Source organism: Schistocerca cancellata, chromosome 8, assembly GCF_023864275.1.
Source record: "Schistocerca cancellata isolate TAMUIC-IGC-003103 chromosome 8, iqSchCanc2.1, whole genome shotgun sequence".
In the NCBI taxonomy this organism is placed as follows: Eukaryota; Metazoa; Arthropoda; class Insecta; order Orthoptera; family Acrididae; genus Schistocerca; species Schistocerca cancellata.
In genome coordinates, this window is record NC_064633.1 from 427,312,471 (window position 1) to 427,327,181 (window position 14,711).

At 42.9% G+C, this 14,711-nt stretch overlaps 1 protein-coding gene across 1 annotated transcript in view; it reads right to left on the bottom strand.

The window, feature by feature from the left end:
* Window positions 1-14,711, bottom strand: part of LOC126095610 (lactase/phlorizin hydrolase-like) — a 223,849-nt gene that overhangs the window by 181,103 nt on the left and 28,035 nt on the right. The window contains exons 8-10 of the mRNA XM_049910379.1: window positions 13,937-14,085; window positions 4,694-4,828; window positions 727-833 (exon numbers count right to left, since the gene is read on the bottom strand). Of these exons, the coding sequence (XP_049766336.1) occupies window positions 727-833; window positions 4,694-4,828; window positions 13,937-14,085 (391 nt within the window). The remainder of the gene's footprint in view (window positions 1-726; window positions 834-4,693; window positions 4,829-13,936; window positions 14,086-14,711) is intronic.

Genomic DNA, 14,711 nt, shown 5'->3' on the forward strand with positions numbered 1-14,711 from the left:
TAGTCATTATGAGGAGACAATAGAGGCAGAAGTCTGAAGTTAAATCCATTGTTTCCGTTTGTCGCGGCTAGAGAAATGAGACTGTCTTATCGAATTAGGTGTCGCGAAAGGAGCCTTTTCCTTCTTAGTCGAGCAGTTCTAGGCGCTTCAACCCGGAACCGCGCTGCTGCTATGGTCGCAGGTTCGAATTCTGCCTCGGGCATGGATGTGTGCGAAGTCCTTAGGTTAGTTAGATTTACGTAGTTCTAAGTCTAGTGCCATAGTGCTCAGAGCCATTTGAACCATGTTAGTCCTGTGGGAAGACAATGACGCTTGATGAAATGACAAGGAAACTACGAAAGTGATCATTTGCGGCATAATGTGGCCTTTTTGAAGTCAGAGGGTCATAGATGGTAGACAGCTGCAGAAAGTTCTAACGTAATATCCTCTCCAAAGTCGGGAACATCCAGTTTTGTTCCAGAAATTAGGATCAGGGCCTTCATCACGTCGTTACTTAATACGAAATTTGAAAGAAATACAAATGTAATGGTTTCAAAAACCGAACAAAATGAATGATCTAGTTCATCGAAGTATTAAGGCTTGAAGAAGTTTACAAATATGATTCTTGTGTTACATATTGTATCCCTTTTTACCCTTATCGAAACATTTCACTTACGCTGCTGACAAGTGAAAGGACGTAGTATGTCTGTACACAAGACCACGCCGTATCATCTAATATAAACTTACTCGTAACCAGAGTTCCACTCTAAATTGTCCAGAAGGCTCCACGCTGTGTATCCAATTACGTTGGCTCCATCTTCGTTAATAGCTTTCAGCATTTCAGCCATGTATTGCTGAAAAAGGTAAGAAAGATGCTGGTAAATTCACTTAATGAGAACAAGCCAAACACGGTTTTCAGAAAAATAATTGCTTCCAGTTAAAGAACCGTTCAAAATCCAAGTGTATCCCTTGGGTACTGAGAGAAAATATGGAGCTATAATAGTGCATCTCATTCTTGTCTTGTAATGTTTCATTCAAATATGATATCTCGGTTGAGTATCTCGTGACGTATTCAGTTCGTGAATATATAACTGTGAGAAAGAAATACCAAGAATATAAACTATATAATGTTATGTGCAAACACACTGCTCCTAGATTATTTACTAGATCCAAACGTACTGTTCTACAAAGTAATTAGTGAAATAACATTTGGCAAGAAAGTGTGAAACATCTAATCATTGAATATGGTAATGAAAGAGATGGTAAGGAGTGAACAATTTCTGAAAGATAGTACCCAAAGAAATAACAAAATATATATATATATATATATATATATATATATATATATATATATATATATTCAAGGAGATAAGTGACTCCAATTCACTCCGTATTGGCAAGTTCTTCCGGTCTGGTCCTGAGACAGTGAGGTCATAATAATTAATAGTCGGTGGTACTACAACGTGAAGGTCGAGTTTGCCGCATACACCCAGTGTCAAGATTACTCCAGATTCTCGTTCCAGAGTATTCGTGGCAGGCAGATTACTCGTGTCACGAGTCACCTCTGGCAATATATGCGCGTTACGTCTGCCACATAACCCTGTTAGCTGACACATCTGCATGCACTTCTACATCTGCACCTACATCAGTACTCCGCAAGTAACCTGACGGTGTGTGGCAGAGTGTACCTATGGTACCATTAACTGATCCCCCCTTACCTGTCCCACTCACTAAAGGCACGTGTGAAGTGTGATTCTCGGTGAGGTTCTGTATTAGCTCTAATTAATTGAATCTTCTCGTCGTGGTAATTTCGCGAGAAGTATGTGGGAGGAAGTTAAATGAGTCCGACTCTTCCCGGAAAGTATTCTCTCTAAATTTAAATAGCAAACTTCTCCGTGATGCACAACACCTCTCTTGAAACGTTTGCCACTTGCAGTAAAACTGATTACGGTGATATAAATTTACGAACCGATCTTGGATCATACGAAATGACCGACTTCCAAGTTGAAGACTTAAAACCCAGAAATCCATTTCTTTATAGCTATACGAAAAATTATAAACTTCAACATATATAATATAAAAAGTCAATGTAATTACAATACTGATTATGGACTTCTTAAAAATATAAGCAGTAATAAACAATAATTGTACTTTATTTTTTAAATGTATGTTTCAAAGGTGATTTTGCAGAAATGGGTATATGATAGTACTTTCTTTGCTACGTGTTGTTAGAGGTAAATCTTTGTCCTTGGGCAGTTCGAAGGACGAGTCTGAAGTGCGAGGGTGAAGTACAGTTTCATGTTAATAGTGTTAACATGGTGGTTGATGTTAATATGTATTGTGAAGTGACACGACTGAAAATATGTCTATTCGACTACAGAAAGACCACCAGTGTTCATATTACTTGACAAAATGAAGCCGAGCATCTTCTAGACAAGGATAAAAAATTGCATTTCAGAATGGACAACGAGCCTTGAAACTTACAATAAAGAAGAATAAAAGAAGAGTGTTATGAAAAATGTTCATTAAGATTCTACCGTTGCTAGCTCTCCCCGCAGGCTGTCACTAACTCGCCGTGCCAAGTGCTGTGAAAATGAGACCAGCTGCCCAAATTATTAACTTAATTCAACCTTAATAAATCGACTTTGGGGTAAAAGAGGGTGGTGACGGTCAGCATATGGTGACGTCGTCCGGTGTTTTTCAGAAAGTGAAATGCGAATATTGTGTTTGGCTATTTTTCTTGTTGCAGTTTAAAAGTGTATATATATATATATATATATATATATATATGTGTGTGTGTGTGTGTGTGTGTGTGTGTGTGTGTATTGCGAAAATTTTATGTGAACGAGCGGCGAAATATGAACCATAGTTACGAAACAGCAACAATAGCAGCAAAAGGAGTTCGCAGTCAAGAAGAAGAGAGGGATGAAAAATAAACAGTGAGGTGAACAATTAACAACATCGGCGTCAACAACAAAGTTAAGTTTTGGAAGTATTTTATTTACTTTTTTCTTTTACTGATGGTGTGTTTTGTTGAATAATCATTAACAATGACACTCATTGAACACGAATCTAAAATAGTGGTGAGTAATACAGACATGGGAAAATTAAGATAAGGAAATCTTTATTGATGAAGCAGCAGGACAGAAAAATGATGCCGATAAACCCTGAAAATTAGTAAAAGGAGACGCTAATAATGACATAAGTTTCGTGTTGGCATTGTTAATAAAAACGAGTAATGTGTAGTTTGCAAAAATTAATGAGCAAACTTGGAGATCATAAACAAGAAAGTGAGGACCAGTTCACAGAATTCGGTCATTCAGTAGGAGCGTTATTTGATTGTAACGGTAAAAATACAGTTCAACTAAACGACCCCAGATTTACGAGATATACGCACTAATCCCCTAGTGAATCAGCCTATCTTTTAGTGAAAACAGTATCAAAACACCTACAGTGTTCCAGAGATCAGACTGCACGTACAGACAGGAAAATACGGTGGTGAACTCCAGTCTGTAATATGGTAGATATACATGTTGCGCTAACGAGGGTTATCTATTTCAGGGAAAGGTGGCAGTGCCAGTGGACGAAATCTATTTCCCATCTTTGTCTGATCTGCTATCTGATGTCAAAGGAAACATACGGAAGAATACACAGCAAGCAGTCAGATACCTTTAAAATTCAAGGGCCATGTTTTGTAGTTGAAGGTACACATAAACTCAATGTTTCCTCTCCCCAATTATCGTACATGTACATGGAACACGGGAATCATCCTTCCCTAACTGTACCACCCCCAAACGCATCTGGGGAAGACCAAATGGGAGCTCATTTTTGAATCATTAATTATAGCTTATAATAATGCCAGATTTACGAGGAATACTGACATACTGGTAGATACTGAGTATTCTATACTAGTTCCTTCTCGGTAAGATCCACATAATACCAGATACGAATCACACATGACGTTCGAAAGAATTATACTTTATTCCGCAGCGGCAGCAATCTGTGCTGATTATCAAACTGCAAATCCTGAAGAATGTACTTAGTGCATTTCTTTTATTATTATTATATTGCTTTAGGAAGAAGCAACGAAAGGCTCAGTTAATATGACAACATGTGCCACCATAGCACAATGATCCGTCTTTTACTGTAGACTACCGAGACAAAAAGCAAAGTCAACACAACACATCGGTTTCAACAAACAGTGTTTACAACGCAAAATAATGTCAGCATATAGTCAGAAGAAACTCGTATTCTTCGCAAAGTGCGTACTCATCTAAAAGTGATAAATATGACAGTCACACCCAAGCGGCACCCATGTGATTTTCTGTTTTTGATAGTGAAGTACGTCAATGAATGAGTGCTCTTTCTCATGCTATATTCGTGGAACAAAACAAGAAATAGCTACGATTAATAATGTGAATTTAACTCTAACCCAAAATTGCAAACTAAATTTTTGCAAAGTGAAGTTAACCTACCAGCCTCGATCCTTCTGACAACTAAATAAAAGGTGTAAGAGGAAATATTTAAATACAATCCTTCTCACCCTCCAAATAAAAACAACTGTATGTGATGCAGAATACGTTAAATCCTGTAGAATGTACGCAATATAGTGCTTTTCACTTATTATTATGCGACGGTAGAATTAGTTTACGTGACAGAAGAGTAGCAATTATTTACTAAGATTTCCATCTTACAATTAATACGTTGTACTTACGCCATAATAGCTGATGCGTCCTTGATCGTCCAGTTCTCCCGAATCAATGTAGCCATTCTCCGTGATAAAGATTGGATAGTTCGGGTACCTTGTTGACACCCAGTTTATAACTTTTCGGAAACCCCACGGCACAACCTAGAGGAAGAGACAAGCAAAATCTGATTCTATTTTTGTCATACTATGTTGTACTGCACACAAAGCAATGCAAATCAAAATTAGGTGAAACTTATCGCACGGAAATAAGCAGGAGTGGATTACGCGCATAGTTTTTTTTTTAATACACTCCTGGAAATGGAAAAAAGAACACATTGACACCGGTGTGTCAGACCCACCATACTTGCTCCGGACACTGCGAGAGGGCTGTACAAGCAATGATCACACGCACGGCACAGCGGACACACCACGAACCGCGGTGTTGGCCGTCGAATGGCGCTAGCTGCGCAGCATTTGTGCACCGCCGCCGTCAGTGTCAGCCAGTTTGCCGTGGCATACGGAGCTCCATCGCAGTCTTTAACACTGGTAGCATGCCGCGACAGCGTGGACGTGAACCGTATGTGCAGTTGACAGACTTTGAGCGAGGGCGTATAGTGGGCATGCGGGAGGCCGGGTGGACGTACCGCCGAATTGCTCAACACGTGGGGCGTGAGGTCTCCACAGTACATCGATGTTGTCGCCAGTGGTCGGCGGAAGGTGCACGTGCCCGTCGACCTGGGACCGGACCGCAGCGACGCACGGATGCACGCCAAGACCGTAGGATCCTACGCAGTGCCGTAGGGGACCGCACCGCCACTTCCCCGCAAATTAGGGACACTGTTGCTCCTGGGGTATCGGCGAGGACCATTCGCAACCGTCTCCATGAAGCTGGGCTACGGTCCCGCACACCGTTAGGCCGCCTTCCGCTCACGCCCCAACATCGTGCAGCCCGCCTCCAGTGGTGTCGCGACAGGCGTGAATGGAGGGACGAATGGAGACGTGTCGTCTTCAGCGATGAGAGTCGCTTCTGCCTTGGTGCCAATGATGGTCGTATGCGTGTTTGGCGCCGTGCAGGTGAGCGCCACAATCAGGACTGCATACGACCGAGGCACACAGGGCCAACACCCGGCATCATGGTGTGGGGAGCGATCTCCTACACTGGCCGTACACCACTGGTGATCGTCGAGGGGACACTGAATAGTGCACGGTACATCCAAACCGTCATCGAACCCATCGTTCTACCATTCCTAGACCGGCAAGGGAACTTGCTGTTCCAACAGGACAATGCACGTCCGCATGTATCCCGTGCCACCCAACGTGCTCTAGAAGGTGTAAGTCAACTACCCTGGCCAGCAAGATCTCCGGATCTGTCCCCCATTGAGCATGTTTGGGACTGGATGAAGCGTCGTCTCACGCGGTCTGCACGTCCAGCACGAACGCTGGTCCAACTGAGGCGCCAGGTGGAAATGGCATGGCAAGCCGTTCCACAGGACTACATCCAGCATCTCTACGATCGTCTCCATGGGAGAATAGCAGCCTGCATTGCTGCGAAAGGTGGATATACACTGTACTAGTGCCGACATTGTGCATGCTCTGTTGCCTGTGTCTATGTGCCTGTGGTTCTGTCAGTGTGATCATGTGATGTATCTGACCCCAGGAATGTGTCAATAAAGTTTCCCCTTCCTGGGACAATGAATTCACGGTGTTCTTATTTCAATTTCCAGGAGCGTATGAAATCGGCATCCTGTTTCAGAAAGAGGCAAGAAATATTTTTATGTGAAATTATTTGGAGCAGACAACTATTAAAGTATTGCATAGCATACATTGCCTTGCCAGAACACAATAGACGAGTTCAGCTGGTTAATGGCTCATACAGGAATTAACAGGTACAACTGCACGTTTTTTATGTGTAGTACCTAAATATGTAGGGACATAGGTATGTTGGTTGTTGTTTATTTGCACCGAACAGTCTTCCCACAAACACGTCACGAAATTTACATTCTGATATTTTGCTACATGGTGGTAACTGCACACCTAAGTGAGCTACGCCCGTCAGTATAAACTTTGCGTCCACACTGCAACACCCCAGGGAAAAAAAGCATTACTGGCTTGCTCTTGCCACATGTACTTGGAGGAACTAACCAATCGAAAAACAAACTACTAGTAAGTGGTACTCGTATAATTATTAGTCTGCAAATGTAAATATTGATGTAATGTTGTTCATTACGTCGTCTTTAGTAACCAACAGAGACATCTGCATTTGTACCCTTACACCCTGTATCGTGTGCAAGCTGAATAAGGTCATCGACACGTTTGTGAAACGTGTCTGACGCAAAACTGAGGGTTCTCTTCGAATGTCGTTGCTGGAGAGGTCCGTAGTCGCACGTGTTTATTCTCTATATGTGTCTGAGAAAATTCTTCCGCATTAATCATTTTACTAAATGTTTTGCTTATTGAAACTAACTGGAACTGTCAGTGATGAATGCAGCTAATGAAACAATAAACATCATATTTTAAAAGACAGAGATTGGTTGTTATGTATTATGAAGAAACACAAGAAATTCAGGGAAACCTCTTGTACATGGAACACAGGTGCAAAAATTTTGACTTTTCTTCGGAAAGTATGATGCGTTAAATATATAAGAAAAGTTAAAAGCAAACGATCAAACCAAAAGGAAATTCGAAAATAATCTTTGTAATGGATATGCGAGATAAGCGGTATAAATGTACAAGGGCATCTATTTCGAGACGGCAAAATCCTGAAAGAAAACTGGAATGTTTCAAAAATCACCAGGACCGAAAAGCGTTCCACGATGATTGGTAATATGGACTACGAGCTGATTATGTAACTGGACCAGTATCTCTCATCGTTCAGAAATAAAGAGCCTTGGCTTAAGTGGCATGTTTTCACAGAGTGTCGTCTTGTGGAATTATGTCCTGCGGCAGTGAACGCTATATGAAAAAGGTGTATATTTTACAAGAACAAGCAGTAAGAATACAGTGTGAAGTACATAATCACGTAATATAGTGTAAAGTAGATGGCTGGAAAGCGTGAAATGATCGTTTTGAGGAGCTCAGAGTTATTACACTCATATCCAAGTACATTTACTCCTTAATGGTCTTAGTTGCTGATATTAAAATTGTGTTTCAACTACACTGTGATTTTCACAATTGGAATACAAGACGTAAAAAAGTCGGATAGATTTTTCCTCCTTGGCTATTGTTCACAGTGGAGTTACATAATCCAGTGCAGTGGTTTTCAGTCAGCTCTCTTCTAAAATAAATTAAGAAACGGGAAGACCCTACCAATTCAAGACATATTAGAAACGTACCTCAATAGCCCAAATATGAATTATCTGATTATCTAGATTCAAGAACTGAACATTCCTGTACGGTGCACGGCAAGTTGACGTTTCCATTGTATACTAGCACGACAAGTTGTAATTGATTCTAAGCGTGTCTCTCTTGTTACAAATGTAAGCAGCTAATATCTTTACCAAATACAGATATTGACTCAAGGCGAACTGAAACTGAGGAAGAGTGTTGGTGGTAGTTGGTTGCATAAGCCACCTTTTAGTGTTGTGTTATGTCCTTCCTTGTAATCCTGGCTGAGTAGACTATATAATTCGCTCTATCTCAATGACAATAGATACCTGAGGGAATGGTTACAATTATTACTATAAGGACGGTACCTACGTGTTTTAGCGAGTCTTGAGAATTTGTATATACTGCACATATATGATTTTAGTGGGTCTTGAGGATCTATATACAATAAAAAACAAAATTAAATGACCGCTCCTTCGAAACCCGATAACCATCTCCCAGTCTGAAGCATAAGTTCGAAATTTGGATCGAAGATATCTATAACATTACCCTGTAACGGTGTAAAAGCGTGGCGTCCTGCAACACTTCATACTGCAAGTTCTCGACGTATGCAAGGGAAGACTACAGTTCTGAAATCCATGTGAGCTATAAAGTAAGTTAATGACGCCACATTGGCGCCAAATGTCACCACAATTCTGCCTAACGCCACCGAGGACGTGTCCCAACACGAGAAGGTCGTCACACCCCGTCATACACACAATGCACCACTTCTATTGACCACTCTGCTATGGAGGTCAGAATCGCGACTCCCACGATTGCAATCACGCAGCTTTCTCATGGGAGGCCGAGGAAAACATTTCAGACACACCGCCGCTAACAAGTGACACGAAGAGGCAAAGGGGGTCGCATAAAGTGCGTCCATGGAACCATCCTTACCCTTAGAACGTAGATACCCACACACCGTTGGGTGGCTTGTGGAGTATAAATGTAGATGTAGATTTAGCGGTCGAAAACGACAGTCTGCAAGGCGATGAGCAGAAAGACGACGTTCTTGACAATGTACGTTATTTGCTGCATGTATCCCAGTGTCTGTCTACTTCTACAGTTTTTACCCTCTATAACTGCCCGTTTAGCCAGGGGTAGGGCCTAGGTAGTAAAATTCCTTAACTGCGTCTACATCGAGGAGCCAAAAAATGTAGTACACCAGAATTGAAATCTGCAGCAGTTTGCGGAAGAGTTGTCCTTCTGTCACAATGAGCGTTTGTCTCCAGTTCAGTAGCAGCAGCCAGTAGACTGTAGGCTCAATAGCATGATGTGTCGTAGTGAGATGATAATAATGAAAATAGTAACACAGTTTGGTAATTACGGTATGAAGCGAGCGAGTTACTGGACCTGTTGGTAATGTATTGGCCTAAAGAAATGCAATGGACATGAAAGTAGTAACCATGATAGTTGGTACTGCTCCACTGAAGTAGCTGCAGGTAGGTAGAGTAGCGCTCAAACGTATTTTGTATAAAGCATTAGTTACAGTTAGATTAAAATAAGTGTATAATCGAAAAACCGCCAGTGGATAGTTGAAAAGTGCGAAATTATAATCCATTTAGTACAAAACTAAATTTAGTAAAACGAAGTTATCTTATATCAAAACATAAATAACCACTCTTGTGGCTCGTAAGTAATTTGTAGTTCAAAGTATGTAAAAATAAACTAAAACTATTTTGTAATCTGACGAACAAATCAGTATTTAATCGCATGCCAATGGGCTTTGATCACAGCTGCACATCTGATTGGTACTGAACTTATAAGCTTTTGTAATACGACAAGTATGGGATTTGACCAATTGTCAATAAAGAAACAGCAGTTGACCCTTCTGTGACGAACTCGTCGATCCGATGCATGCCAGAGCTGTTCATTTGGATTTGGCAACTCCAAAAACTTGATATTTTTATCTGGTTAGAATTTTTCATGTGGCCAGATGTGTGTTATGAACTGTTACCCAGTTACGCGACATATTCTTCCACCCATGTGGAATAATATTCTTTCTTAAAATTACACTGTACTGGAAACGATCCATTTTGCCTTCTATTTGGACTAGAGAACCAACTTCACGTCTCGGAACAAATCGCCACGCCATGCAGCTGCCACCACCACGCCTAATGGTCGGCTCCTGATACTTTATTTGGTTTTTTAATCCTCATATATACTGCACACCATCAGGAGAAAATATATTAAAATTACTTTCACCATTCCATGAAACCTGTCCAGTCTCTAGCACTATTAGTTAGATGTTCATTTTCGAATTCTATTGTGGTCTTCCTACTTTTTATAAATTTGTGCGTGATTTACGCGATGGTCGTCTACCATTCCAATCACCTGCTATTAGGCGACATTTTCGATAGACATATAGGTTCATTTCATGACGCTGTTCCATATCATCCCTAACATGTCGAACCAGTTTTCCTGGATCATCAGCCGACTGCTTACATATCATTCTGTCTTTTTTCCTTGTCGTATTCGAGGACGACTTGACTTTGGCTTATTGGCTACTGTTCCTTTCAGTTTGCAGTCGACTTCACATACTTGTTCAAAATTGGCTCTGAGCACTATGGGACTTAACTTCAGAGGTCATCAGTCCCATAGTACTTAGAACTACTTAAACCTAACTAAGCTAAGGACATCACACACATCCATGCTCGAGGCAGAATTCGAACCTGCGACCGTAGCGGCCACGCGATTCCAGAATGTAGCGCCTAGAACCGCTCCGCCACTCCGGTCGGCCATACACTTGTTGTGATATACACTCCTGGAAATGGAGAAAAGAACACATTGACACCGGTGTGTCAGACCAATCATACTTGCTCCGGACACTGCGAGAGGGCTGTACAAGCAATGATCACACGCACGGCACAGCGGACACACCACGAACCGCGGTGTTGGCCGTCGAATGGCGCTAGCTGCGCAGCATTTGTGCACCGCCGCCGTCAGTGTCAGCCAGTTTGCCGTGGCATACGGAGCTCCATCGCAGTCTTTAACACTGGTAGCATGCCGCGACAGCGTGGACGTGAACCGTAAGTGCAGTTGACGGACTTTGAGCGAGGGCGTATAGTGGGCATGCGGGAGGCCGGGTGGACGTACCGCCGAATTGCTCAACACGTGGGGCGTGAGGTCTCCACAGTACATCGATGTTGTCGCCAGTGGTCGGCGGAAGGTGCACGTGCCCGTCGACCTGGGACCGGACCGCAGCGACGCACGGATGCACGCCAAGACCGTAGGATCCTACGCAGTGCCGTAGGGGACCGCACCGCCACTTCCCAGCAAATTAGGGACACTGTTGCTCCTGGGGTATCGGCGAGGACCATTCGCAACCGTCTCCATGAAGCTGGGCTACGGTCCCGCACACCGTTAGGCCGCCTTCCGCTCACGCCCCAACATCGTGCAGCCCGCCTCCAGTGGTGTCGCGACAGGCGTGAATGGAGGGACGAATGGAGACGTGTCGTCTTCAGCGATGAGAGTCGCTTCTGCCTTGGTGCCAATGATGGTCGTATGCGTGTTTGGCGCCGTGCAGGTGAGCGCCACAATCAGGACTGCATACGACCGAGGCACACAGGGCCAACACCCGGCATCATGGTGTGGGGAGCGATCTCCTACACTGGCCGTACACCACTGGTGATCGTCGAGGGGACACTGAATAGTGCACGGTACATCCAAACCGTCATCGAACCCATCGTTCTACCATTCCTAGACCGGCAAGGGAACTTGCTGTTCCAACAGGACAATGCACGTCCGCATGTATCCCGTGCCACCCAACGTGCTCTAGAAGGTGTAAGTCAACTACCCTGGCCAGCAAGATCTCCGGATCTGTCCCCCATTGAGCATGTTTGGGACTGGATGAAGCGTCGTCTCACGCGGTATGCGCGTCCAGCACGAATGCTGGTCCAACTGAGGCGCCAGGTGGAAATGGCATGGCAAGCCGTTCCACAGGACTACATCCAGCATCTCTACGATCGTCTCCATGGGAGAATAGCAGCCTGCATTGCTGCGAAAGGTGGATATACACTGTACTAGTGCCGACATTGTGCATGCTCTGTTGCCTGTGTCTATGTGCCTGTGGTTCTGTCAGTGTGATCATGTGATGTATCTGACCCCAGGAATGTGTCAATAAAGTTTCCCCTTCCTGGGACAATGAATTCACGGTGTTCTTATTTCAATTTCCAGGAGTGTATCTCTACCAGCGATACACTACTCCTTTCCCTTCTTCATCGCAAGCGAATCATCTTATCATACACCAACCTTATATTCTTTGTGGATTGGCATGCTTCTAGTTACCTCGACAAATAAACAGACACTGACTGAATGCCTCAGTAACAATAGTTAATAGACACCGTACAACCAAAGCAAATTACAAAGTACATTTCAACTAAAAGAATACATGCTTACATTGCTATTATGACCTTGCTTGTTTACTAGCTATGTAATCACTTTGTGTGAATCACATTTACATGCGTTACAGCATGCAAACGGTACTGACCACATAATACTGCAACTATAAAATATTTTTGAGCACTATTGTACGGCAGTAAGTGGGTGCGATGGAGTTGATGGTAAAATGCGGAAGAGTAACCTTAGACGATGTGATTTGTATGGCTGCGAGGGGAGTAGGTAAGATGAAAGATACACAAAGAGACCAAGAGGAAGAGTGGTAGAGTCGGATTTTTTTCTTTTTCTTTCTTTTATTTTTTACTGTGGTAATAGGGAGATAACTATACAACTGAATAAAGGGGGATAAATAGAGGGGAAAATGTTCAAATGTGTGTGAAGCTGAGGGCATAATTCCCTAGACATACACACTACTTAAACTGACATGCTCTAAGAACAACACACACAGCCATGGAGGACTCGAACTTCCGGCGGGAGGAGCTGCGCCATCCGTGACGAGGCGCCTCAAACCGCGTGGCCACTCCACTCGGCGCAATAGAGAGAATGAGGTAGAAAAGACAGAGTGGAGTAATGCATGGAATAGATAACACTTATAAGCAAAATGCGTCTTTAAAAGTTGAGTAGAAAAAAACGATTGTAGTCTAATTTCTGTGTTAGTATTGAGTAATTGTATGAGTCTGTATACAGTATTCTGTAACTGCTGTACAACAATTAAGAAGGCAGATGCCACATTATTTATTCTAGAAAACAGAGAAAAATTACAGCTAGAAGCGGAACAGAGCCCTCGACGTCAAGTACTCATAAGACTCCACGAATTGTATTAAGTGAGCAGCAAAGCTGCACAGCAGTTAATTAAAATACTTGTCGCACTTGTTTTTATTGTCAATCTGCCCTCCTTCGGCGTCTATTTGTGCCGAAATTATGAACCGCACTAAATTTAGTTAGAGGCATTTCTGTACTGTCAGTGTGCATTGAAGTGCGCTATGACGTCCTAGTGTGTATCTCATAGCTTTTGCAAGAAATATGACGAGCTTTGGGGTGATGTGGGGTCATGTTCGCTGATGCTTCCTAATAATGCTAGGCGTCCTTTAGTATTCACTGATCCCTTGACGCACAGAGTTGAGTGACCTATTAGGGTCTTGTAACAATGACTGCAGCTTACTACCTACGTCAGTAAATTGATACCCTGTTTCTCAACAAGTAACGATGAATGTCTCTTAGCAGTTTTAGAAGCGAATCAATTTTGCTAGGCCTATCGTGCTGAATGATGGCCTGCCGCTTCTCGGGTGAAGAGCCAGCATTAATGATGCCTACAATCACTGGTCTCTAATAACTGTCACTCCCCTTTACGTAATATGGCGTTTGTCGCAAGCTCGTGATAAATAACATTCTATTTTGCAGTATAAGTTGAGAGCAGAAAGATTATGACGCACGCGTTGCAGGGATTTTCGGATTAGAAGCAATGATTGCATGCACAGCTAATGTGGCAAACATCTGCAGTTCACTCACCCGTAGCCACGTAGCTCCGCTGGCGGGCCACGAGAGGTTGTACGACCTGTAGGTACCCGTGTCCCGACCCCACGAGGGCGAGAAACCAAATTCTGCAGACCTCACAACCATAGTTGTGTATGAGTTCAAAGCAAAGAAGTCCGCAGATCCTGCGAAAGATACGCCAGCGGTTAGTACAGTAGCCACTAAAGCAGAAACTGCAGGATACAGAAAGAACTACATTGTGTAGAAACGTTGGAGGAAGCACTGGCAAATGCATTCGCTAATTTGGAAGAACCCCTGAGTATCGAAGTCACCTGTGCAGTACGAGCGATATATACCGAATGCCTCACTGCTGAATCGTTGCCAACACAAACGACAAGAGACGAAGGCGCTGTGAACTGAAGAAAATAATAAATGGAAGCATAATATTACTCATTCAAGTTAAAGCGATGCAATAAAAAGAGGAGTAATTGTACCTACTTCACTCGTCAGCGACATCCTCACCGTGGACAATGTCGCGTGTGGTATACCTATCCGGCAGCATTCCTTACTTTCCGTAGCCAAGACAAATGGGTTGCAATATCTCTGATAAATATTGGAAGAATTTGCAATAGAAGTTATTTCCCTGACAGGAGTAAGTTATGGAGATGTAAGTACTGGAATATATGGATTCATCTGTTTTCCTCGGACGACCTCTCTTAATAGATGACTTTAAGATTTCCATAAACTCTCCTATGTTTTTCGTGGTGACCGATCAATCGTCAGATGAAACTAACTTTACAGAGTTGTTGAC